The sequence below is a fragment of the Physeter macrocephalus genome, chromosome 4 (genome assembly GCF_002837175.3).
Source record: "Physeter macrocephalus isolate SW-GA chromosome 4, ASM283717v5, whole genome shotgun sequence".
Classification (NCBI taxonomy): domain Eukaryota; kingdom Metazoa; phylum Chordata; class Mammalia; order Artiodactyla; family Physeteridae; genus Physeter; species Physeter macrocephalus.
Genome location: NC_041217.1, coordinates 112722025 through 112749401, shown reverse-complemented (window position 1 = coordinate 112749401; position 27377 = coordinate 112722025). Strand labels below are relative to the sequence as shown.

Here is a 27377-nt window from a genome sequence, read left to right as displayed (position 1 = left end):
TCAACTACTTCCATTAATGTTTATTCAAAATTTAACACACGGAGTAGGATCATCATAGCTGATTTCCCGAATGCATGCAGAAAAAATGGTTTCAATTTCACTGTTGCTTTCTACATCTGTTGTAGGAACTGCCTCGTATCTCTGCATGCTTTCCACTGGAACATGGAACCCTAGGGGCCCTGATCTTAGCAACTGTACCTCACACTGGGTAAATCAGCTGGCTCAGAAGGTTGGTTGGAACCTTTTAATATGATACACATTGGTGATTAAGGGCTTTAACTTCTAACATAAATAATTTAGCTTTGTATGTTAAAACCAGCTTCGTTGCTCTTTGTTCAGTGTAAAAGTAAAAAATTATGCATAGCTTTGTCTGTAAACTATTTATTCAAAGTTACATATGTTTCAGGGCATGCTGTTTTCTATGTTAAGCTTTTTAATGAGTACATACTTGCTTAATTTCATTCATATTTAGTTCTGTTTCTTTTGATGTTTGTAAGACAAATAGTGTATTGGCCTAATAAATCAAATATCATTAATTTGCAACTGAATCCACAGAATGCAAGCAGATGTTCATATTGCAGATGATTATGATAGAATAAGAAAAATGACTTTAAAAAGCATTAGTAACTTTAATATTAGTGTAATGCAGTGACATTTTAGTTTCTCCTTCACCATCTACCTTTCTAAAATGCAAGCAGTAGATAATAGCCCTCAGTATTATATTGATTACATTCTCACTTAAATTTCTGGATCACTGGAATAAATAAGTAAGATTTTTAAATAGCGGTTTTAAATGGTTGCAGTGAAATGAGAGAACTATCTCAAAATTTTTTTAAAGGATTTCTGATTTTTTTACCTTTTGTTTCTTTAAAATGTCTGATTAAGTTTATCTTTTTGAAGATCTGAGAATCTTTAATCATCTGAAATGAAGAGCAAGTTATTGGTCTCAGTTTCAGATTTTGACATATTTGCAAATGTTTTTCTCACCACAACAAAGATACTTACTTGGGAAAAGAACAGGAAGCCACAAACAGAACAAGAAATCTTACTGAGATAATATAAACTGTCATTTCAGATCAGAAGTGGAGAAAACGCTGCTAGCCTTGCCAATGAACTGGCTAAACATACCAAAGGGCCAGTGTTTGCTGGGGACGTGAGTTCTTCAGTGAGGTTGATGGAGCAGTTGGTGGACATTCTTGATGCGCAGCTGCAGGAACTGAAACCTAGTGAAAAGGATTCAGCTGGACGGAGTTATAACAAGGTAGGTAGAAATTTTCTGTTATTTTCAATTAGATGTTTTGTAAGGCTGCTCTGGATTCTTCCAGCAGTTGACTGCCTAACTTTTGGCCCCCTTGCAAACGCATAGAAACAGAACTTCTAATTTGGTTCATATCTCAAGAAAGAATTATAGTTGGGAAAGGAGCAATGTGCACACCCATTCCCCACCCCCCACCCCCAAATGACACTTATTACCTGAGGGAGATTTTAGTTGGTGGTAAACTTCATCTGCCTGGTTGTGGTCAGTACTCTCACTTTGGAAGGCGCACTAGGAGAGATTGTGTTATACAACTCATATACTATTACAGTCAACTCTTGTGATTGTAAGAAAATTGTGATGCGTATAGGAATGTTAGCCACTGAAATACTGTTTTCAGTGGTAGGTTTTGAGAGAAGGACAAGTTTCCTTTGCTAGGAGTACAGTGTGTTAGTGCTACTAATTTTTCCTACTTAGACAAAAATTTGATAGTTATTTTAAGCATACTATAAAGTGTTCATATGAAATTCATATGAATCTGAAATCTGTGGCTAAAATAGTTTTATGGTTTTTTTCTTCCTTTTCATCACATACTTTGTCTCTAGGTTTATCAAGATACTTTGGATTATCATGTTTAGTAAAATACAGCTGAAAACTGAATACACAATCTCGGCAATCAGTATAGACTCACAAAAATCCAGAGGATTACGGTACATAATAAACGCTGAGCTCAGGACCACCAGCTTAAGTTTTGAGGATTTCTTCTTTCCTCAATTTTCAACAGATAAAAATCTAACCTCTGATTTTCTTTTCTTTTACTAAAAAGCTCCAAAAACGAGAGAAGACATGCAGGGCTTACCTTAAGGTATCTCTCCTGTGCTGTCACCCTGCTTTCTCCCTTCTTCAGCTACCTGCTACGCTTTATCATCTTGCTGCATGATCCAATGTATTTCAGTCTTTGATAATTATATAATATGCCCCATATCAGCTGTACAAATGTTGGCTTTTCACAGGTATATTACTCTCAGAATAAGCAAATAATTTATTTTTATAATTTTTGCTGTTTTTCCATTCATCCAAACATACAAGAATTTTAATGAAATATCCTCTGAATTGGAAAGTAATCATAAAGTCTCGTTATTTCCTGTTGTCATCTCTGTGGATTGAAAAACAACTTGAGTAAAACAGCTATGATATATTCTTGGCAGTTTATCATATCAAAGACTGTGTAGTCATAATGTATGTGCATGAAAAAGTCACTGCTTTCTTATCTCTGTGGTGTACTCTTAAATAGGTTTTGTCTTGAAATTTTTTGGAGTCATTTCTAGAATCAGGTTGATATGGGGATGGGTTACTAGAAATAAAATGTAAATAATGTGACAGTGCTCTCGATGTATGTTATATGTTGGTTTTCATCGAGATGATAGAAACAGAAAGCCACTGTTTGGCTCAGAATCCTCGCCCACTGCAGCCAGTTTTTCTCACTGGTATATCCAAGTAAAATAGGAAACATGGTGAGGCTAACAGTGGAATTATGCCAAGCCAGTTCTGTGTGGTAGATCCAAATAATAAAGAAGCTCCTTTTGCTTGGGATGGGGGACAGTTAGTCCCCCTACTCATCTGGGGACCATATTCCTAGTCAATCAAACCTTGAAGAACTAATCTGTATATGTGTGAAAACAAAACAAAAGAACTTTGTGAGTTTTGTAGAATAGAGATTATTCAAAAGATATGACATCACCAGTTTTAGTTGGCAAGATCTAGAAGAAAAGAACAGCATTTCACTAACGAGTAATAGACATTGTTGCATTTGAGAACCTTACAAGAAAAGGCAGTGGGAAAGTCTGTTTTTAGGTGGTAATATTTTGAAAGTCTCTTATTAGCTTGTTTAATGGGGGCAAAGAAATACATACTGAAGTGTGTAGAATTTATTATACGGAAATTTTCAGCTCACCTTTAAGGTATTAGTTAATGTGTGAAATGTTATAATTAGTATGTTGCCCAGGACATATATCTCAGTGGGAATAGAATAGCTTTTTTTCTTTGGCAGGGAGACTACTTCAGGAATATGATTAGGCTAATGATCATTTTGATTCCACTACAAAAATACAACTGGTAATAACTAAGGAGCGTTACAAATTAATAAAAGCATGCCATCAGCGAGTTATGTGTATAGGTAGTAAATTTCAGCATGACCTTAATTTCTGACCAGTGTCATTTTCAGTATGTCTCAAGTGAGCTTCTGTGTTCAGATAAAACTAATAAAACTCCTTAAGGTACAAATCAGAATCTGACGTACACTATGCAAATGAAGCGAGTTCCTGCTTTGTGACAGAGGATTCATTTGTAACTTAGATTAGAGGCTCCAGTCTGTATTTCTTGGTGACTAATGAATCTGTCCTCGGCAGACCAGTTTCTGTTCCACTCTAGTTAATGGCTGCAGCAGTATCAGGGTGAGCATTTTGACTATTCTAGCTCCCATTAAAGAGAGAAAAAAGCCTTTAATGCCACTTGCGAGTATCTTCTACCTGCCAGGAAGGTCGTGGTGGCTCACGTGGCAGACAGAACGAGGATATTAAGATGGACTAAGCTAATTAATCTTAACTCTGACAGTAGCCTCAAACAACTTTTCCCTGTGCTCATTTCAATATAGTACCTCAAACTAGCAATTTTTGTTGTTGTTCTTTGTAGAGTGTGTGTTCTTTTTTCTCAGTGATTATCAATAGATCAAAACAATTGGTATTTGGGCTTAATGACACATTATGGCTAGGTAAATGGGAAAGAGTAAATAAACTCAGTGATTTCAGCTATCCAAGCCATAGTCAGCGTACAGCTACAGTAAGTATCAGTACAAAAGCTTGCCTTCAATTGCTTAACTGACCGGGTTACATTTTTATTTAATGTTGTTTTACATGGTAATAAACTATACCTACACATATGAATATTTATAACTTGGATATTTATTAAGACTTTACTTTGCCTTTCTGTTTTTATTAAATTATTAGTATAGGTTTTAAATATTTTGACTGTTCTCTTGATCGCCTTAAAAACAGATGATTGTTTATTAATTAAGGTATACGCTCAAGTGTTTTTTAGCTGGCCAGGCAATTGGAAGAGTGAAAATGTTCACAGATAATTTATACACTTTGACACCACCTTGGTTTTTTCCCAATGATAATAAGTAGACAATGTTATAAGGCACAATTTTGGTTATTATTTTAGTTCAGATTGCAAAAAACAATATGGTTTAATTTTCAAGCATAGATATTAGGCTACTCTAGAGACACCAGTGTTTTCTATTTAGAACATTTAAGTCTTGAGGTTATATGTAGGAATGACCATGCATGTAGGGGTAATACCTCAGGTTAAGAGCTGACACTGGTTTTATTTCTTCTCAACAATTGAAATATGATTAGATAAACAGAAACGAGTCATCTCTTTATACTTAGTCTTTATAAGCAAATAGTAGTCTACTGATCTTCAGCTAGTTCTATTTTGAAAGGGTCAGACATCAAGTTGGCCAGATATATGTTGTCCAGGTGTTCTTCCGTAAGAGTAAATCATCATGACAGATAAATATTACAATTGTCACTAGTCAGTGATTGAAAATCACCTTGGTACTAGAAGCAGTCAAAACTAATGATAGTTTTCTAATGGATACAGGCAATTGTTGACACAGTGGACAACCTTCTGAGACCTGAAGCCTTGGAATCATGGAAACACATGAATTCTTCTGAACAAGCGCATACTGCAACAATGCTACTGGATACATTGGAAGAAGGAGCTTTTGTCCTGGCTGACAATCTCGTAGAACCAACCAGAGTCTCAATGCCCACAGAAAATATTGGTGAGTGAATCTATTGTCAGGTTTAATTTTGATTTAGAAGATAGATGTTTAAGAGAATAATGCTTCCATTGAGTCTTTTGAGTTATTTCCCAGTGCCGAACTTCTATTTTGTCCAATTATTTTTGTCCCTTAATAAGAGATATTATTGATCACACTCATAAAATTAATGCAAAAGCCAAAATCTGTCCTATGTCTTTTAAAAGTTGGTGTTTTTTTCCAACTGAAAAATCATTAAAGGAAAACAGTGTGTAGAGTACTTAACTGCCAGAATATGGACTGCTTATGTAATGAAAGTGCTTGCTGTGGAGCTGTGGCGAATGCCTTTCCATTTTATACAATACGTTCCTAATGAGGTTAAATTACTTTTTGGAATGCGTTCTCCCAAATATTTTAGGCACGAGGTATTTGAGCCAAACGTTTATATTAAACAGAACTGCTTTCAGGTGAAAATGTGGTCAGTGAACTACATCACCCATAGAGCAGAATATCCATGCTTTATAGACTGTAAAATAGCTGCAGATAGTTTTGAAGCATCATTTAGAATTTAAATGCTGGCAGTGAGAGGTAGGAATTCACTTTTGATGGTATTTGAAAGAAGTACTACTGTAAGTACAGTGAAATTATATTAATTTAGGCTTGACTGATTTAGAATTGTTATTCAGTGGGGTTGAGCTCGGATGAAGTTTTAGTATCCCTTAGTAAAGTAAAAAAGTTTCCAAAGCATAAATGTAAAAAAAACCCCAAAGGGAACACAGACTACTCTTCCATCGAAAGAGTGCATTGGAGCAGCAGATATTGAATGAAGTTTTGCTATCTGGAATGCCATATCTTATTGCCTTTTTGTGCCTACCTAAGTATGAGACTTTTATTTAAAAATACAGAGAAGCAAGGTGTGTAGGAGAAATAGACATCAATCAGATTATGATACCTGGATTTAAATTCAAAGCCTTAAGTTTATTTTAAATAACTGAGTTTTTAGGAAGAAAGGTGTATTAAAATCATGTTTTTATTTACTTTATGAGGTTTTGAAATGACAAATAACTTAATAACTTTAAGTGAAATCAAAATAATTTGGCCTGCTTTAATGTGGGAGACCAGTCATAAGGAAAGTGATATTCTACTATAGCTTAGTAGGAATAAAAAATGAATAAAGCTCCTATTTTATGTCTAAAGCTTTTGTTATTTTGAGGTTAATTTATTTAGTAGTCTAATAAAATTCCTAACATACACATTAAACAATTCTTCTCAAATGTTTCCAGGGATGTACCTGTAAGGTAAAGGAGTGTGGGCTTGATTGTCTCAGAAGATAAGTCAATAAAAAGTATTGTTTGAACTGTTGTGTTGTTACCTCAATTTGTTTTCTAAATCTTCTGAAGGCTATTTTAAAAACAACCAAAAAAGATAACATTTCCCATTTAAGCTCCTTCCAAGAGTGCAAAGAAATTTTGATAGGCCAGGTCAACATCCTCTGCTCCCATCGGCTTCACGTATGCAGAACACGCTATTATTATATGTCTGAGATATTTTTATCTCAGTTTGAGAATGACCAGGAATATTTTTTCCCTGATACTTGTTTTTCAGAGTTCTAAATGTTTATCCTTTACACTGGTTTTTAAAAATTTTTTTAATTAAAGAAAAAACATTGTGGGTAGAGATTCTCATAGCGTTAGTACACATTTTACTGCCTTCTCAAAAATAATGCCCTGAACTTAATGTATGCATGTATTTATTACCCAAGAATTATTGATATGAAGGTCATTTTGCATATTCCAATATATTTCCATGTCTTTTATTTCACAATTTTGTGAAAAATAATATCCATAATTTAATATGACATTCAAGATTCAACTTTTTCCTAGGACTTGTTCTCTTTTTAGACATGAGAACTACAATAGCCCATTATCCCTTTATGTCTTCACTTTATGTTCTTTTCTAAATTTAGGGTGTGGATACAGTATCTTTGATTATTAAGACAATTTGATTCTCCTCCTTAGTGGTTTCTCCTTGAATCCTTATTTTCACTTGATTATATGATTTACCCTTATACATGACCTCATAAAATGGTATAATTATGTTATAATTATACCTGATTATAGCTTTTTAAAATCAACTTTGAGGTATAATTTATATACAAGAAGAGCAGCTGTTTTAATGGTACTCTTTGATGAGATTTGACAAATGTACACCCATTTAACCAACAGCATGGTCAGTATTTCAGCCACCTCAAAAGGGTCCTTTATAATCTTTGTCAGTCAGTCTTGTTATACCCCCAGCCCCAGACAACCACCGTTCTGTTTTATGTCAGAGTTTAGTTTTGCTTTTTCTAGACCTTCAGTTGAATGGAATCATAGACTATATATACTCTTTTTGATCTGGCCTCTTTTACACAGTATAATGTTATTGAGATTCATCTATGTTGGTGCCAACATCAGTAATTCGGTCCTTTTTATTGCTGAATTTCTATTATAAGGACACAGCACTATTTGTATATCTATTTATACACTTAAGTCGTTCCCACTTTTTGACTGTTATTAGTAAAGCTGCTATCTTCCCAAGTGGTTGTACCATTTTATATTCCTAACAGCAATTAGAGTTCCAGTTGCTTCCCATCCTCACCATCATTTACAATTGTCTTCTCAAATGTCTTTTAAAATTTTAGCCGTTTTAGTGGTTTGTAGTGGAATCTCATTTTGGTTTTATTTTGCATTCGTATGGTTGCAAAGTTATGTTTTGCTGAAAACTGTTCCAACTTTTCATGTGCTTATTGGCCATTCATTCATATATCTTTTTGTGAAGTATCTGATTTTGCCCATTTTGAGTTCTTTGTTTTATTATTGGATTATAAAGATTATTTATATATTCCTGATACAAATCTTTTGTTTCATATATGTATTCTGACTATATAGTCACTGAGCATGTGACTTTTCATTCTATTTTCTTAATGATATATTGAGAGAAGCAAAAGTTTTTAATTTTGATAAAAAATCCTCATTACCCAGCTTCAACAACATCTAACCAATCTTGTTTCACTTATTCCTCTCACCATTGTATTATTAACGCAAACCCTAATATTGTATTATTACTATAAATACTTTAATATGTATCTTAGACTTAAAAAACAACAAGCCATTGTCATACTTTAAAAACAGGAAAGATAAAAAGGGGATTTCAATTATTTGATTTTTGTAAATTTGTTAATACCTAATTTGTTTAACCAGGATACAAACAAGTTCATGTTGTACATTTGACTGATGCATTGCTCTTACTGGAAAGGAAGAGTTTTCCTTCTACCCTTCAAGGTTCTTTGGCTGGTCTAATAACCTCAGGTTTAAATCCCACCCCCCCCATACTTTCTGTTGCAGCTTATGAAAAGAAGCACATAATGTTTGATTGTCTTTCTTTGTGATCTTAAGATTGATTATGTGGTTTAGTTATTATCAGCCTAATCAAGCATAATAAAATTCCCTATCATTTATTTTCCCAGTGGGCTTAGCAGCCAGCTTGATTGTAGACCTCAATTTAAGCTTAGTTATATTGCAGTAACAAAAACCCTAAAGTCACGGCAGCTCTCAACAACAAAGTTTATGACTGCTTTACTCCATGTCACCTGAGGCTTAGCTTTGCTTTGCTCCCTACCATCTTCAGTCGGCTCCATGTTGCTTTTACCCCGGGACTCAAGCTGATGGAACCTAGTACACTGCTGGTCTGCTGGCAGAGGTCCTAGTTCTTCCATTGTACACTGTATTACTTTTCTTTCCCTTTCCTCTCACTGCAGCCACTACTCAGTGATGAATTTCACAAACAGAAGGACAGAGAAATATATTAAAATCCTATCTTCAGCACTGGCTGTGAGTGAGGCTCTGGGTGGCTCTCCTATGAATCACGTGTGTTCACTTTCAGGATCTCTGTTGAACAAAGCATATATTATGTCAACTATACAAAAGTATAGAGAAAATCATAAACATCTGTGTAGCAATCACCCACTGAGCCAGCCACAGCTTAGCATTTTACCATATTTGCTTCAGGTTTTGGGGAAAAGAAATAGGTATATATAATCTGGAAATCCCCTGGGTCCCCTCCTTCCTGATCAGATGAAGAAGGGGGTAACCATCATTCTTACTTTGTTAGCATTAGTAAGCTTTTATTTATTTATTTATTTATTTATTTATTTTTGCTCTACAGGTATGTACATTTAACTATTATTCTTCATGTCTTTAATGTTAATGATTTCACACTATAAATGTAATTGTATAATTTTCCCTTGCCGTTATATTTTTCATATTTATGCACGTTGATATGTAGTTCATTCATTTGCTCTAAGAATGCACAATTATTTAACTATGCCCGTGACAGATATTTTAGTGGCTTACACTTTTTTGCTGATATTATGAAAACTGTGGTGAAAGTTTTTGTATGCCTCTTACTCATACATTTGTGGCTTTCAAGATATATATGCACGCGCATGCACATACACACACACACACACACACACACACACACACACACACAACCTAGAAATAGTTTTTAGTGATAGAGCATGCCCATGTTTAACTTTACTAAATACTGCCAAATTGCTTTCTAATGTTGTTTTACCAGTTTACATTCTTACCAGTAATATCATTGTTCCCCATCACTCTCTTTGTCAACACTTTATTATTGACATAAATTTTATCATTGTAGTAGATTTGATCACATTATTTGCAGTTCCCCGATTACTTAATGCATTTATTGGGTATTTAAATTTTCTCTCCTGTGAATTTCTTGTCCACAATTTTTTCCTGTCTCTTTCTCTGTAGGTAATGCATTCTGGAAACTAATTCTTTGAAGATTATATAGTTTGCAGATGTTTATTCTGTCTGTGCCTTCTCTTTTTTACCTTGTTTATTAATCTTTGGTTTTACGGAATAATGAGCTCAAATTATCAATCTTTTCTTTTAGGATTGATACTTTTGGGATCTTGTTTAAAAAATACAGTATTTTTGGGGGTTTTTTGGTCCCCTGATCAAGAAATTTTTCTCTACTTTCTAGTGATAAAGATTTTATACTTTCTTTAGAAATGATAAAGCTTTGCCTTTTTACGTTTGTTTTTAATCCAACCTAAAATTTATTTTGTTTATAATATTAATGAGGGAACTAATTTCATTTTTTTCTATATAGATAATCAGTTGTTTCAGCAATTTCAGTGCATAAGCCATTCCTGTCTCCAGTGGTTTGTAAAGATATCTCTGTCATATATCAAGTTTCTGTACATGTTGGGAGTGTCTGTTTTACATTGTTACTTTTGTTTTTGTTTCAATAATATTAATATCTGGTGAGTTCTTTCAACTCTGCTCCTTGAGGAATCGGATTCCTCTTGGCTGCTTTTTGGGATGTCTCTTCCATGTGCATTTTAAAATCGTCTTGTCAAGTTCCACATACTCAAAAGAATCTTGTTGGAATTTTTATTAGAATTAGACTGAGTTTGTAGATAGATTTTGAAAGAAGTGTCACAGATTTATCTGTTGAGTTCTCCCAGATTGGACCATGATAAAATTCTCCATCTGTTGTTAGGTTTTCTAAGAAAGTTCTATATATTTCCCAATAATGTCTTGTACTTTTTCAATTAGGCTTATTCCTAGGAAACATACACTAATTTTTATTGTGAATAGTATTTTTAAAAAATTACATATTCCAATTGTTTGCTGATTGGTGTACAGTTGATTTTGCTGATTGCAGCCTTGCTAAATTATTTTCCTTCTGATAGTATAGAGTCTCCCTCCCATTACTATGTAGTTAAGTATATTTTCTATAAATAATTAACACATTGCTTTTTCCTCCCAGTCTTTGTACCTTTTATTTTTCTTGAATTACTGCCTTAGCTAGGTCCTTCAGTACAGTGCTAAATAAAACTTGTGATAGGGATGATCCTGACTTAAAAAAAATTGCTTTTAGAGTTTTGCATCATTTTTTTCTGTAAGTTTGGGTACATAACCATTACCTGATAACAAAACCTTTATCTAGGCAAGGAATTTTTCTTTTATTCTTATTGTTTCATAAAGATTTTTTATACTGAATGAGTGTTGAAATTTGTTGAAATCTTTCTGCTAATATTTTTCTTATTTTCATAATTTGGTTAAAGACATTAATATATTTTCTAATGCATTAATTTCCATATGCCTTTTTGAGTTAAACTCAATTTGTTCAGGATATTCTATTTAAAGTGTATATATAATTTATTAACTATTTTTACATACTTTAAATAAGTGAGGATATCCTATAATTTCTCTCCTTTTACTGTTTTATGCATCAAGAGTATATATTAGTCTTGTGAAATGAGTTGAAAAACATTCTCTTATATTCACTGGAGCAGTTTGTTAAAGATTCAGTATATATTTAACCATGAGTTCATTTTCTTAAATGGTCATAAAGTATTGGGGTTTCTATTTATTTAAGTCAGTTTTATGTTTCTAGAAAATTTTCCCTTTTGTCTGTCTATTTATTTATTTATAGTATAAAGTGGATTGTTGCATCTCTACTAAGATCTATATTAATGATCCTTTTTTTAAAAATTCGAATTATTAATTTTTTACTATGGACATGATTTTAAACTTTAATAAGTAAATATTTATTGAATGAAATTGAAGTTTGACAAGTAAATATTTGTTGAATGAAATTAAGTCTTTGTACATGTATATCTATATTTGGAACATTTACTGAAAACTTAAAGGATTTCCTTTTTTTACCCTGTCTTCTGTGTTGTTTTAAGAATAAGTAATAATTGAGAACCCCTTTTAGTATGAAGAAGAGAGAGGTATATATTAGATTTATATTTTTGTCACTCATTCCCTTCACCTGCTACCCACAAACATGGAATCTGTTATGAGGACAGGTGATCGTCCACATACCCACCTGCTTAATCTTTCTAAGCAAAATATCTCTACCAGCTTCTGCAGCTGATAAAATTCTAGGAGTTGTATGACTCTCATTATAAACTTATATTTCAGGTGCTTGACATGTGGTCTCACAGCTTATAAAAATTTCCAATGTTATGATTTCATATTTACAGCTGAATCTTTATGTATTTTGCAAAACAAAGTTGAGAAAGATTTTTAAAATATAGTATCCAAGAGTTACTCTGTAATGGTATGAGTCCATTTTGCTAAAAAGAGAGTGCGTGAATTCATCATACTCTGTGTGTGTGTGTGTGTGTGTGTGTGTGTGTGTGAGTGCGCATGGCACATACAACACTTATACACATGTTTGTCTAAGTATAGAAATAGCTATTCAAGGGTATTAGCTATTCAAGGGTATATGCCATCAGAGAGGGTGAAAGAGAAAAATGTATGGACTGTATTTATTGAATTATGTGTTACTTTTTAAAATTCAAATACTGAAATGAAAAATTTTCATCCGGTTTCTCTCATTTCATCAATAAATGGCACATTCTAATTACTATTATGAAATAGTTTAGTGGAAACAATGATACTTTTTCATTCTTTTAAATAATCGTATGCTGATATAAAGTATTGCAGTCTTTATTTTATTTTATTTTTTTTTGTGGTATGCGGGCCTCCCTCTGCTGTGGTCTCTCCCGTTGCGGAGGACAGGCTCCGGACGCGCAGGCTCAGCGGCCATGGCTCACGGGCCCAGCCGCTCCGCGGCATGTGGGATCCTCCCAGACCAGGGCGCGAACCCGGTTCTCCTGCATCGGCAGGCGGACGCGCAACCGCTGCGCCACCAGGGAAGCCCTTGCAGTCTTTATTGGAGTTACAGTAGACCGCATTTATGTTGAAGATGTTACTATTATATTTTTTAAACAAAGTTAAACAACATTGGTCTTGTTGATCACATAAATGTTCTTAATGTTTATATATTGTCTTGTTTTTCTTACATGTTTTCCAGTGTTGCTACTTCATTTGAATATTTGAACTTTGGATTATACTGCAGTGGTTGGCAAACTTTTTCTATAAAAGTCTAAGTAGTACACATTTTAAGCTTTGCAGGCCATGTGGTCTAAGCTGCAAATACTTAACAGCCATAGACAATATGTTAATGGGTAATCATGGCTGTGTCCCAGTAAAACTTAATTTACCCCAACAAGTGGCAGGCCAGATTTGGCCCACAGGTCCTATTTTGTCCAACTTGAATATGTAAAAATTGATCATTGCTAGTGAGAATTAATGGGAAGTTTGAACATAATGCCAGACATTTTCTCTTAAATAATGCTGTGCTGGGCTCCCTACTTTTAGAAACTAGAGAAAACCTATTACTGCAAAATTGACCTATGTAATCTTATGTACTAAAATGTGTTATATACATAGAACTAGATGTCTACATGCAATAAAGGCATTCACATTTATACTTCGTATTTTGTTTTACCATTACCAAGTGATGGTCGTTGAAAATTACTTAACATAGAGTCAGAAATCATTTTGAAATATTTTTGTTTAACTTAATGATTTAAATGAAACTTTGATAGTCATGTACTATAAATCAGACACTTCGTATTCGTAGGCTAAAAGACTGGAATTAGTTGACAAAAGATATAAAACTATGAAGAAAATGTTAACATGATTACACCAAAATTTTTAGAGTAGTAAAGTTTAAGACCCCTTAGAATAAGTTGTTTGTTCATGATTTTGTTGTACTTGAACACTAAAGTTTTTTACGTAGAAAAAAAGGAAAACAGTGGTTTCTTTGCAATTATCATTTGCCTCTTTGTAGTTGAATTTAGAGAATACCCCATTTTCCCCCTCCTTTATCTTCTGCCTCATCCAGTTCTGGAAGTTGCAGTGCTCAGTACAGAAGGACAGGTCCAAGACTTCAAGTTTCCTCTGGGCATCAAAGGGGCAGGCAGCTCAATCCAACTCTCTGCGAATACCGTCAAACAGAACAGCAGGAATGGTAAGATGGAACAAAGTCTTTTAAAAATTGATAAGGTTTTTGTTCAGTTAAACCTATTAATTCTAAAATGCTGAGTGTTTGACTCCTAATATAACAAATACAGCTTAGCATTTAAAAGCAGATTTAAAGTAATGCCTTCTCTTTCCCAGTAAACTTAATCTGAATAAAGATTCCATAAGGATTTGTTCCATTTTATTCTTATTTTATTGTATCTAATCTTATTCATAAGCATATTTTCTGTAAAGACATATGACTTTTTACCTTCCTAGGTCTTGCAAAGTTGGTGTTCATCATTTACCGGAGTCTGGGACAGTTCCTTAGTACAGAAAATGCAACGATAAAACTGGGTGCTGACTTTATCGGTCGAAATAGCACGATTGCAGTGAATTCCCATGTCATTTCAGTTTCAATCAATAAAGAATCCAGCCGAGTATACTTGACAGATCCTGTGCTTTTTACCCTACCACACATTGATGTAAGTTATGTATGCTAATGAAGTAGTGGAAGGTTATAAAACCAGTGAGGAAGGAAAGCAAAACTAATGTGCTAGAGATGGAGAGAGGGGGAATGGGGAAATGGCAGAGAGGAAAGAAAAGAACTTCCCATTTGAATTTCAAGTGTTGGACTAGGTCAGAGACACAAGTTTATTTAAGTCTGTGAACATAAAATTAAATAAGCCTGGTTCAGTGATTATTAGAATTTAAGTGTATTCTTAATGAAAGCTAATTCAGTAATCAACAGGAAAATGTAAATGACTATAATTTGTTTTAGAATGAAAATTAACTGTTACCTTAGCAGCATGATAGCTCTGCCTTTTTAGTATGACAGGTCTTTTTGGTTTGTTTGTTTTACAGATCATATAAACACAATTGTTATCAAGCCCTGTGTTTTTAAAAATATAGAATTGAAGAGATGCGATTCCTCTGCTGTGCCTTAGAATGCAAGTTGGTAGCTAAAAACACTGTATTGGAAGATTGTCTGCAGAATTTGGCTGTTGTTATAGTAGAGAGAATAAGTGCCCATAGATAGCCACGTGAATCTCCAGAATTCATTTGTGAACAGTACATTTGTGTGGCTATTCTCTTCTTATATCTTCTGCAGTTGCTTCACTCTCTTAAGAGCTTGACATACTAACTACAGGATTCAAATTGTCCCTATTGGGTCATTTAGAGCAAAAATGGGCCCCAAACAAAATAGATTTTAAAACACTTGGTCCTTACAGAATTTTCTCAGAACAAATTCATGGCTTTAATTTTGTCAGAAAAGAAAAAAAAAATGATCCTGATGTACCATCAGTATGTAAAATCATAAGATGGACATTGTAATTGTGTAAAATGGGTCTTTGGTAATTTAGAGTACACTTTAGAGTGTTTGGGACTATAGAGCCCCTTTTAAGTTAGATATCTGCCTTGTATAACATAGTCTACAGTTCTGCTGATGAAAAACTTTATAGTCCGAAACATGAAAAGTTTAATCTAAATTACCTTTTACACATATTAAACAATTGCTATTGCCATCTTAGAGTGTAAAATCCTAATTTTATCTTGTCATTTTATTTCCCAGCCTGACAATTATTTCAATGCAAACTGCTCCTTCTGGAACTACTCAGAGAGAACTATGATGGGATATTGGTCTACCCAGGGCTGCAAGCTGGTTGACACTAATAAAACTCGTACAACGTGTGCATGCAGCCACCTAACCAATTTTGCAATTCTCATGGCCCACAGGGAAATTGCAGTAAGTATTTGCACTTCTAATTAGTAGCAGAGAAAAACCTCAGAGATTCAAAACAGCTTGTGTAATAGTTCCTTCTTTGGGTGTTTATTGTAACTAAAAAGCAAACAAAGTAATGTGGATTTCTAATTGCTTCTACATTGTCCATATATTTTAGGAAGTCTTGGCACTATATTTATTGCTACATCTCAAAATCATGCTTTATAGACTCATTCTAAGTTTTTCCCCTTTGGGCAGGTGTCAGGCAGAGGTGGTCAGGGATTTAAAAAATGAACAGCAATAGGTTATACGAAAGAGACAGAGGACTCTAAAGTTTAGAGTCCACCATCTTGAATGTTTGAATCTCATTTCAAAACTTTTGTTTTAAATTTCCTAATGACTTTGCACACTGTGCCAGACTGCAGATTTCGAAAGATCAGAATGGCTTCCGGAATATTTCTTAGTATTCATTTCTTCTTGTGATTAAGAGAACATAAGCCAGGAGATAAAAATATTTAAGAACTATAACATGAAAGCTCTCAGATCTATTATGTGCTTAACTTTTAGTGTATGTATATATATATATATATATATATATAATATAAAAACTCAAGGAGAAAATTAAAACTTAAAATTTGACTACTTGTTAGCCTGGCAAGTCATTAAAATGCCAATTATTTTGAAATAACTAAGTAGTCTTTATTTTAAAATGTTTTCTATATGTTTATGTAAGTAATTATTTTGGTCATAATTTTCTAGGTAAAATCTTTCATAGATCATTCTTTGAATATAAAAATCAATAAGATAATATTGAACTCTGTTATATGATCGTAAATTTTTTTTTAGTATTGAGCCCCGTTTGAACACACATGAATATTCAGAGAGTTTAGTATTAAAAGTTGAGCTATCACATGTGAAACCTATCTTACCTTTAGTTAATATAATGCAGGAATACTAAAGTTCCTCATTTTTTAAATTTTCAGTACAAAGATGGAGTTCACGAATTACTTCTTACAGTCATCACCTGGGTGGGAATTGTCATTTCCCTTGTTTGTCTGGCTATCTGCATCTTCACCTTCTGCTTTTTCCGTGGTCTACAGAGTGATCGTAATACTATTCACAAGAACCTTTGTATCAACCTTTTCATTGCTGAATTTATTTTCCTAATAGGCATTGATAAGACAAAATACATGGTAAGTACTCGTTCCATTTGTTGACCTTGGATCTCTGAGAATTATTATTATAACAGGTGTATCCACATATGCTGCTGTTAATATTTGACCTTGTAACTTACAATAATTGACATGGCAATACTGAAGGATAATTTGTAATAAAACACAACCCAATCATTTAAGTAATATTATTATGAGTTAATTCATTTCTTGTATTAAGGTACAGTTGCATTTTTCTGGGTTGTTATTAAAACATATAATTTGAATAGAAGAACGCTGGGTATACTAAAATGAAAAGATCCGATTTTTAAATTTTTCATTTTGTTTACATAGTCATTCTAACCAGTGATCATTTACTCATATTCTGAGCAATTTATTCACCATCATGAGGTCTCAGTGTTACAAAGAGAACTTAATAATTAGTTAATGCTTTACTCTGTATTCATCTGCACTGGGATGAATTTGAGAATGTTCCACATATAACAAGAAAATGATGTTAAGTAATTAGAGCTGGGATATTTATCATTAAAGCAAATTTTTAAAAATTCTGTAATAGAAAAAAATAGAAATAATATATTTGGAAACAACTGTTCTAAAGACTTGTAAAGCAACTTATCTACAAGTAGAATATTCATATTTAAAAATGAATAGTTCTGGAAGAGAAATTAATATGTTTTCTTATTTGCACTTACTTTTGCTATAAATAATAATGTCTTACAATGATGATATTTCTAGCACACCTAGCATTACACTCCATAAGCATTAAGCCAAATTTGGCAGTATTTTCATTTATGGAAAAAAGAATTTTTAAGAAGCAGTAATTTTCTCTAAATAATGGTGTATTTTAAAGACAGTAGTGAGTACTATCGGTGAATATTGTTTAGTTTTAGAGTGGTCTGTTTATATTCCCGTGTTCTCTTGTGTTTTTTGCTTCTTTCCTTTATAGATAGCATGCCCAATATTTGCAGGACTTCTACACTTTTTCTTTCTGGCTGCTTTTGCTTGGATGTGCCTAGAAGGTGTGCAGCTCTATCTGATGTTAGTTGAAGTTTTTGAAAGTGAATATTCAAGGAAGAAATATTACTATGTTGCTGGTTACTTGTTTCCTGCCACAGTGGTTGGCGTTTCAGCTGCTATTGACTATAAGAGCTATGGAACAGAAAAAGCGTAAGTAATTGCAAGTGACCTGAGTGTTTTTCAAGTGAATAACTTTTTAAAGCCTGTTAGCTGTCAGTGAGGGTCCCTGACAGACTAAAATAGCAACTGAAAGCCTTATTGGTGAGAAAATGGGCATGCCATGCACAAGTTACAATCAAGTCTTTTGTAATTTTCTAGGTTGAGAGGATTTGTACTCTGGCAAGGCAAATTCTAAACTATGGACTTGCTTTTTAATACAAAAGATTGACCTCTAACAAATTGAAAAAGTAAATAACTTTTTGGCTTTAGAAAGATATTAGGTAAAAATTCTTCTGAACTTAAAGCATCTGACAGGTTTAACTATTCAGTTTTTAAGCTAATGTTTCATTAGCTCTCTTTGTGCAGCCGACCCTCTAGGTAACTCTCGTTCTGAGTTGTGACAGTACCACATTCCAGCCCATATGTTTTACTTTGATAATATTTTATCAGGCAGTTTGAAAGGATTAAAATAAGTCACTGTCATTCATTTATAAAAAAATATATTTATGGAAAGTGACAGAAGGTAGACCATGTTTCTAAGGATTTTATTTGCTGGAGGCATGAATTTGCTTTCCAATTCTGTTTATTTTTTCCTTTGACAAAATTAGTTATATAAAGATTCTTTGGACTAAAGAAAGCTTTTTGACTACACAGATGATGAAAGACAAATAAAAGAAATTCATTGGGGATTTGATGTTATATGAAAAATGAACCACTAAGTAAAATCTGTCTTAATAAGTTTATGCATCATTTACTCTAATACAGTATGAATTCTATACTTTGATTTTTTTTTCTAGTGTTCATCCATTCCCAGTTGAGGTGTTATATTTGTGCTATACTGTTTTGCAACAGACATTACATCTGAAAACTTATTTTTTTATCTCTTATGTTCCATAGGGTTAAACATTTTTAGCTCAGATATAGATCCAAAGGCAAATTTTGAAGATAAGAACTTTTAAAAAATGAGACAATTTGGAATACCAAGTTTCACGTTTTTCTTAGTAAAGTCAGAGGTCTTAACCATGAGGATTGGGGTGGGAGGGGGGATTATTGTTTTCCCCATATAAGCATAATTATGTATGTCTTTATCAAATTTAAAACCTAAAGTGAAGAACAGTAGAATTATTCAAATTGTTCTTGCCCATGATAAATTAATTTTCAAAGGTAAGTGTAAAGATACTTTTGCTTGTTAGATTTTTAAAATTTTGCTTTACTTGTGATGTTGAGCATCCATTGAAGCTACTTAATATTCTTTTCTTTTCATAATAGTTGCTGGCTTCATGTTGATAACTATTTCATATGGAGTTTCATTGGACCTGTTACCTTCATTATTCTGGTAAGCAGACTCTATTTTTCCTTCATTTTTAGCTTGCTGCTTTAGCAGTACAATTGAGACAGGGATAATTTGTTTTACTGTTAATTTATCTGTGTATTCAAAGATTTATAAGCATGTCTAGCTTACAGAATAAAATTATGTAGTATATTTTACATTCGAAATCATTGAGAGTTTATACACTTGCTAATTAGTACTATTTTTAAAAACACTCTTTCCTTTAAGAAATACTTTTCCTTCATTTGTAATTTAATTTGCAAAAATGTCAGGTCTTAATCTTTATGTTAAGATTGTATGATTTTAAAGTAAAGTAGTTTGATAATTAGAAAGGACTAACTGATATGTGTAGTATATTTTGGTTTTGAGTAGTGGAATTTTTTGTTAAGAGGTTTAGTTCCGGAAGTTACATCTTTAAAATCTATAGTATTAGCTCTGCACCAAGCCTATGTAGCATTTATGAATTGAATGTTTTATGGACGTGAAAGAACATTAGCTTAATATTTATTATCTTCATTTTCACATAGTAATTTAGTACTTTTATCTTTTTTAAATTTTTTTATTTTATTTTATTTTATTTTATTTTTGTGGTACGCGGGCCTCTCACTGTTGTGGCCTCTCCCGTTGCGGAGCACAGGCTCCGGACGCGCAGGCTCAGCGGCCATGGCTCACGGGCCCAGCCGCTCCGCGGCATGTGGGATCCTCCCAGACCGGGGCACGAACCCGTGTCCCCTGCATCGGCAGGCGGACTCTCAACCACTGCGCCAGCAGGGAAGCCCTAGTACTTTAAAATAAATGTCCACACCCTAAATTCATTTTAGGGCACAGAAAAGGTTTTTTTAAACTTAGTGTAATAAATAAATATTAAATAAATTTTAAACTCATTAGAAATAAAATTACTTTTCTAAGACTTAAAATACCAAATAAAAATATTGGTTTCTAAGAAATTTTATTTTAAAATAAACCTGATACAACTTAAGTATAATGACATTAAGGTATTTTTTAACTTAAATTATCACTAGTCAAATATTTCAAATATAGTTGAAATTTTTTAAAAAAGCTAAAATATTTGGATTTAAAACTTTTCACTCAGTTTTAGCATCATGCTGTTACAAATAAGTGTTATTGACCATTAGAAGATTGAAAATGAAACAAGTTTATATATTGCCTATAACTGTTTATTCCTATTAAGGTTGTTTTTTCTTTAAAAAAGGTGTCACAAGTAAGCTTATTAAGATATTTCTACGGTTAATAGTATTACAATTATAGTTACTAGTACTTCAGTAAAATTATGAAAAAATTTTAGTAGTTCAAGGAAACATAAAACTACTTCAAGTACATATACTTTTGTCACTAAAATGAATTCTTTTATACAACTACTTATGAAAGCAAAATGAAAATTTGAGGTGAATGCCTGTATGAATCGAACCTGTAGAAAAAACTCTCAAGTGTTCTTAGGAAAGCTGATTTCTCATCAGAATTATTCAATCCAGATGATTGTCCCAATTTTTTGTTCTTGGTTTACTTATGCTAACACAGCCTAAGCCTATCTTGAATTAAATGACAAACAGCTGACACGAAAGGGGTATGATCCTTGAAGATTCAAGCTTTTTTTTTTTTTCCTGACCCCTTGGCTGAACATACTGATACTTTGAAAATTGTAAAAAATCGTTTTAGGGATATTTGCTCTATACTTCTGTCCTACTTCAGTTTTGTTTATTTTCTATCTCTGAAGATAAATACGGACTTTAGAGTATTAAAAAACATTTCACTGGGCGAAAGGAGTTAATGTTCATATATTCTCAGCTTCCAGTAAGAAAAGAGGTAAAGGACGTTTTATTATATTGCCCTTTTATAGCGAGAGCCTACCATTATTTTTTAGTCTTGTCATTATTATCCTTTACCAAGTCATTTACGTTGAGATATGAAGGGCTTTGGTGTTCCCAACTTAAAAACAAAACAAGACAAAACAGCAGGTAGCAATCACAGTACAGATCCTGGGAGTAATTCTTTTGCAATTGCTTTGCCCTCTAATCGTCCCAACACAGAAAGACAGAGTGGTATTGAAGTGTGAAACATTATCTCAAATGTAACCTAAAGTGAGATATGTGATTGTACAGCACATGTTTGTTGAGTATTAATATATTTACCTGTATATATCCTTATGGTGATATAGGTCATTTAAAAGTTCAGACACAGTTTAAAAATTTATACAATATAAATTATATTGTATACTGTCCTTTTAAGGAGTAACAAAAAGTACCTATTGATATTCCTAGAAAGCATAGTTTTGCATTTCCAGCTTTTCTGAATTGAAATCATATAACTTAGTAGTATTAAATAAGTGTACATTTTTAATAATTTTCAATGAAGGAAAAAAAACATGTTATGGAAGATAAAACTTTCTACTTCTGTATTTCTATAGAATGTCTTGCCTACAGGCACTAGAGTTATTATATCTATGAGAAAAGTGCTTGTAAGTAATGAGCAGCGGGAAACCATTAGTATGCCTGAAATGGTTTAATGAAAGCTTGGATCATGACACGTCAGGAGCTGTTCTTATCATTTGGACAGCTCCATCTGCATCGTTAATAATTAATTCAGTTCAGTAAGAGTTCAGCTCACACACTCACTTAGAAGTCTTCCTCAGAGAACACCTCTCTGGCTGCTAGTCCCAGGGAGAAATAGGTTTCTGCTTGGCTAACAGCAAAGATCTGGAGATACAAGTGCAGTTTTAGAGTTGCATTTGCCAGGTAGCAAAAGCTCTAGGGAGGACAAAAAGGGTCAGAACATGTGCAGTTCAGTTAGGTTACTTCAGAGTGGTGTTTCTGTTCTTGTGTCTTATCATATCCATGTCAGGACGGCAAGCTTTGGAATGAATTTTAAGCTGCTAAGCTCAAATGGATATGATTCAATTGAGCAGGTTGATTACTATAAAACAAACTGTGCACTCCTATAATCTGTGGTACCTTTTTCTTTCTTTAAACTCTTTGTATTTTCATGTTCATCAATATGGGTGAGGATTAGCTAAGCCATATCATCAAGTAGTGATGAATTTTATCAGCAAATTACACTGGCAGATTATTTAAACAGTAATTTATGAAATTATTTTGGGGGATAGATAGAAGAGTATTATTTGTTATTGAAAAAGAAAGAATGCCCCATTTAGTGATTTAACTCTTTTTAGCTGAATAGGAAAATTCTTTTCTTTTAAATTTGGTCTCACTCTTTCACATAGAATTCTATTAAGAGGTACCCATCTACCTATTTACCTGTACACACACACACACACACACACACACACACACAGACACACACAGAGCAGAGTTAAAATCTGATTAATTCCTGGATGAGTTGCCTCATCTTCAAACTTAATCTTCAACATGGGCATTTAGGCTGGTGAGTTGACATACAACATGTAACACAATCCTATTAACTTGTACTTACTAGAGGCGTCTACATGAATGATTAATGACATGTATACCAGCTGTAGACAGTCTTTATGTACATAGCTGTAACTCCATCTTTTTCCTTTCTCATTGATGCATAGCACCTTTCAACCTATCCGAAAATACTCTGTTTAAACTTAGTAACATTTATGTTGGAAAGAAACAAAAAACAAGAGGGCAAAAAATGGCTGCATTGGACTTGAAGGGAAAAGAACAGCAGTTGGATGGTGGAGACAATTCTTCTTACCCTTTTTGCCTGCCTTCCAGTGAGAAATAGGGAGAATTCTGCATTGATGGTTGTGATTGCTTTATTTTTTTAATGCATACCAAATGCAGAAAAATAAATTGGGAAGAAATAAAAGTGAGGAGAAAGAAATTGCTTATTCTAACCAGAACAAAAAAAGAAGCACAGAAGTATATGGCTAGAAAGAGCCATTTATGTCATAGGGAAAATGATAAGAAGAAAACTCAGTACGTCATTTGAAACTAAGGTTTTCAGTCTTCAAGTGACTATTTTGGACAATAGATTTTATCGAAGATTTTTTTTTTTTTGCCCCCTCTATTTCTTGTTCTGATTCCCATAGTTACATTTTAAGAGAACAAGAGTAGAAGAGAAAAGAAAAAAATCTATTGAAATGTTTTATTATACAAAATTATAACTCTTATTAGAGTGTATTCCTCCTGAAAAAGATCATAGGAACAGTATTTATCCATGAAACTAAAAATTAGCATTTACATTTTTAGACACTGGAGAAAATCAGAGAACTTTAAAACCACAGTTTAAAGAATTTGTTAACACTTCAGTAAGTGTTCTATTTAATTCCAGAAAATATTTGACTCACATATATTTTGGTGGCAATGTATTAAAATGTTCAATACCTAAATAATAGATGTTTTTTCAGTAAATAATTTGTATTAGTAAATTTTTTTAATGTGGAGTTGGGGAAAAGAAAAATATCTCACGCTTAGCAGTTTTTGCTCTTACGCTGTGATTCACAATAAGTCTTGCATACCTTTTTCCGTAATTACTTTGTCTTACAATGATGTTATTTTCTCCTATTAAAGATACCATTGCCTCAGTAATTATGTATCGTCGTCGTATTTCAAAGATTAAATTAGTGTTGGATTTAACTAAATTCTTGGCAACTTAACCATTAGTGCGTTGGTTAAAGTTTTATTTTCAGTTTCTGTAAATTGGAGAATTCAGACACTTGTGAAACAATCTGACTGCAAGAGTCCTTCTGTGGTTTTATGATTATTTTTCTAGGATTTTAAGTTGTTTTTAAAGACACTCACTTTTAAAACATCTTCTTGAAACATTTGATTTTAAATATGCTAGAAACAATAGCTTTCTTTCCCCACTCGGGTTTTATGGGTTTGTGTGATATTTAGCTGTGTATGAATATAACTAGCACAGACAGGATTAAGAAAACACAAGTAACTGTTCAAAGTACAATTTGGCTAGTGGGAATAGAAGTGTGTGGACGTTTTAGCTATTTGCTGATATGGGATGGTAGTGTTTTGCAAAGGAAATGGAGAATTGGTTATTATGGCAAGCCCATCAAGTGTAAATCATTTGAAGAGCACACCTTTGTATGTCATTTAGGATTTCTTTGATAGTGTGTTCTATGTATTAATTAATTTAATATTATATCTTCAACTCATTGGTCATCTCTGATTGAGTGGTAAATTAGATTACTTTTTATAGAAGTGGAACCTTTTTTTAAAAAATACAAAACAAGTATATCTTTGGCTTGTTAGAAGACTCCTAATTTTCTCAACCACAATAAACTGGTTAATTTTGTTGACAAGACTGGGCCATGGAGCCAGAAGACAGTATATTGACTCTCAGCATTGACATTATAGTAGCTAAGTAGTCTTTGGCAAGATAATTAACATCACAGATTTGTAAAATGGTTATCCAAGTCTACCTACTACCTCTGGAGATAGGATTATACGTTGTGGGTGGGGTATTATTTTTTCCGCTGTAATTTTCTGAACTTTATGTCTTGTGACTGTATTATCTTTGTAGCTAGGAAGAAACACTGAACACATATATAACATTAAAAACTTCCGTGGGATGAGGAGAGATGCATCTAACAGTCTCTTTTTTAAGGATTAAATGAAATATGTTTTCTGTGGCATTTTCAAGTTGGTTAGTTCTGTCTTAACAAGAAACAAATGTCTTTGTATCATATTTAAGCTTTAATTCTATTTTTACCTAGGTACACTTCATTTTCGTTTCAATTTTATTGGAAAATGAGCTAGTTCTTAAATAACTGATTTTTTTTTTTTTTTTGGCCTGGCTTTTCTTCATTGAAAAATATGTTTGGATGGATGTAACCCCCATGAGTTCACATTTTGTACTCATTTTCTTTTTATAGCATAATACTTGATACATCCACATTTTTTTCACATTCACATTCTTTACTTTCTTTGTGGTTTAGACATTGTGGTGGGTAATAACTTTTTTTTTCTTTACTTGAATGTACTACTACCACTACTATTATTTTATTCCTGAGGGGATAAGTAATATGCTTAGAAAATAATGAGCTCCAAATTGTGGCCCTTTTGTGCTTCAGAAAATTATTTAACAGAAGGTGTTGGGGTAGAGGCCAACCCTAGGTCTGGAAGTTTGTAATAAAAGAAATAAACAATTTTGTCAGGACATTCAAAAAGAAGGGTCAGGAGGTTTAAAAGATTTTGATTCTGAATCTGTTAAGGCAGCCATTCTTACATAAGTGTTGTAACTACTTTGTTTCCTTATATGGGTTTTGGTTGGTTGGTTTGTTTTTAGTATTATTTGGAGTACTTGTTTTAACCATTCCTAAATTGTCCTAGTTAAGGCTTACTGTTATATAAAATAAAAAGTAAAAGCACTACTGATTTTGCCTTTAAAAAAATTAGAGGTAAACTGTACCATGCTTCTTTAAAATCAAATTAAGTATTCATTGTACTATCAGAAAGATCTCCCTAATTTCTCAAAGGCAAAAATTTGTGTGTTATCCCTATACAATAAGCACATTCTTGTGTGGAGCAGTAAGGTCAATAAATATTTGTTGAATGAAATGAATCATATTGTAATATTCCTGGAAATGTAAGCCTTTATGTATGACCAACTGGACTTTATAATCTTCAGAATATAAAGCTAGACATTTTTTTTACCAATTTATTTACTTTTTCTCTAGACAAGTATTTTAAGAAATTAATTTTTAAGTACTTTTTTAAGCAAAGAGCTTCTTTTGTCCTCAAGTAATTAATGGAATGCTGTCTGCCAGCACTTGCAAATTATGCCTATTTTAGTCCTTAAGAGGAAATTCTACATCTAAGAGAAATAACAAGGCACAGTAGAGAAAATGACTGATACACGGCTTAAAGCCTTTGCTCTGTTCCTTAAACTCGTTAGGAAGGACTTGGAAATTTTCTTTATTGCCTTACATCATTTTTCCTAATTATAAAATCAGAAGTGGTGATGAATGAGGAAAATAATGTTATCATTTTATCAGATGGTATTGTGACTCAGTAAAAATAATCACGTTACTGTAACAAAGTTACGTCGATTATTTACTACCAAGGAATTGCTTTTGTCTCTACATATAAACGGGTCCTTTTCTGAATATACCCTTTTGTGCCTTCACTAAATCACTTAATCCTCACAAAATAACTTCATTTTGTCTTTTTTAAAGTAATAATCTGAAGTAAATAAAATGTCAAAAAAACCCAGGAGCGATTTAGCATAGTTTTATTTTTAGAGCATAAAAATGGAACTGCCTTCACTCCATCCAGCATTCTGCCAGGCTTCGGTAGAAGCAAATGCAAATTACAAACCTTTAACTTTCCTCAGTCAAAACACAACTCTTATCTTCTGAGTTCTCTCAAGATGACCTGCCAGACTGTCCTTCCATGTCAGGTTCTATCTTCCCCAGTTGGCATTTGTTGCATCTACATTCTTTGTACAACTGAGTGTTTAGAGGGACTCAAAACAGCCTTTGGAATTTACCTACTTCCATACAGTATAGAGACGTCAGGAAGAAAGAAATGATGGTCTTTAACACTTAAATAGCAAATACATTTATATATTTTAAAGTTTATCTTACTTTATATAACCAGCTAACATTTTTCATATATTTTATCTCATTTGATCTTCACCATTACCTTACAAAAAGAGTATGCAAATGTTATTTTTCCTCATTTAATCAGTCAAAATCAAGAACTAGACTCTCAACTAAGTCTTAGGGTCCCAAATTCAGGGATCTTTCCATTATAAGCTGCATGATGTAAATGCTCCTTCTAAGGAATTCACTTCTATGTTTTCATTTGATGGTTTTTAGGCCCTGGAGTACTTCTAGCTAAAGAAACTAATTTAGGCTGTCTAATTTATTTAATCATCACCACATGATACTGATTTAATGAGGTTTCAATTTCATGTCAAATGATCTGTTAAAAAATCGATCATACGTAGCCAGAGTATTTTTTTATTTAGACTCAACTTGATCATTGCATAAATAAACTAGAATTGAATCAGTGTCTACCATATACTCGTGTTATTCAT

At 33.0% G+C, this 27377-nt stretch overlaps 1 protein-coding gene across 9 annotated transcripts in view; it reads left to right on the top strand.

Annotated features, from left to right (window-relative positions):
* The window catches only part of ADGRL2 (adhesion G protein-coupled receptor L2), a 273375-nt gene that overhangs the window by 232768 nt on the left and 13230 nt on the right, over positions 1-27377 (top strand). For 6 of the 9 annotated variants that reach the window (XM_055084505.1, XM_055084500.1, XM_055084501.1 and 3 more), the window contains 10 exons: positions 126-229; positions 1076-1261; positions 2082-2120; positions 4919-5102; positions 13860-13985; positions 14255-14460; positions 15549-15722; positions 16682-16891; positions 17817-18037; positions 19316-19382. In XM_055084505.1, the coding sequence (XP_054940480.1) occupies positions 126-229; positions 1076-1261; positions 2082-2120; positions 4919-5102; positions 13860-13985; positions 14255-14460; positions 15549-15722; positions 16682-16891; positions 17817-18037; positions 19316-19382 (1517 nt within the window). The remainder of the gene's footprint in view (positions 1-125; positions 230-1075; positions 1262-2081; positions 2121-4918; positions 5103-13859; positions 13986-14254; positions 14461-15548; positions 15723-16681; positions 16892-17816; positions 18038-19315; positions 19383-27377) is intronic. The other 3 variants (XM_007106416.4, XM_007106419.4, XM_007106420.4) reach the window with 1 other exon arrangement.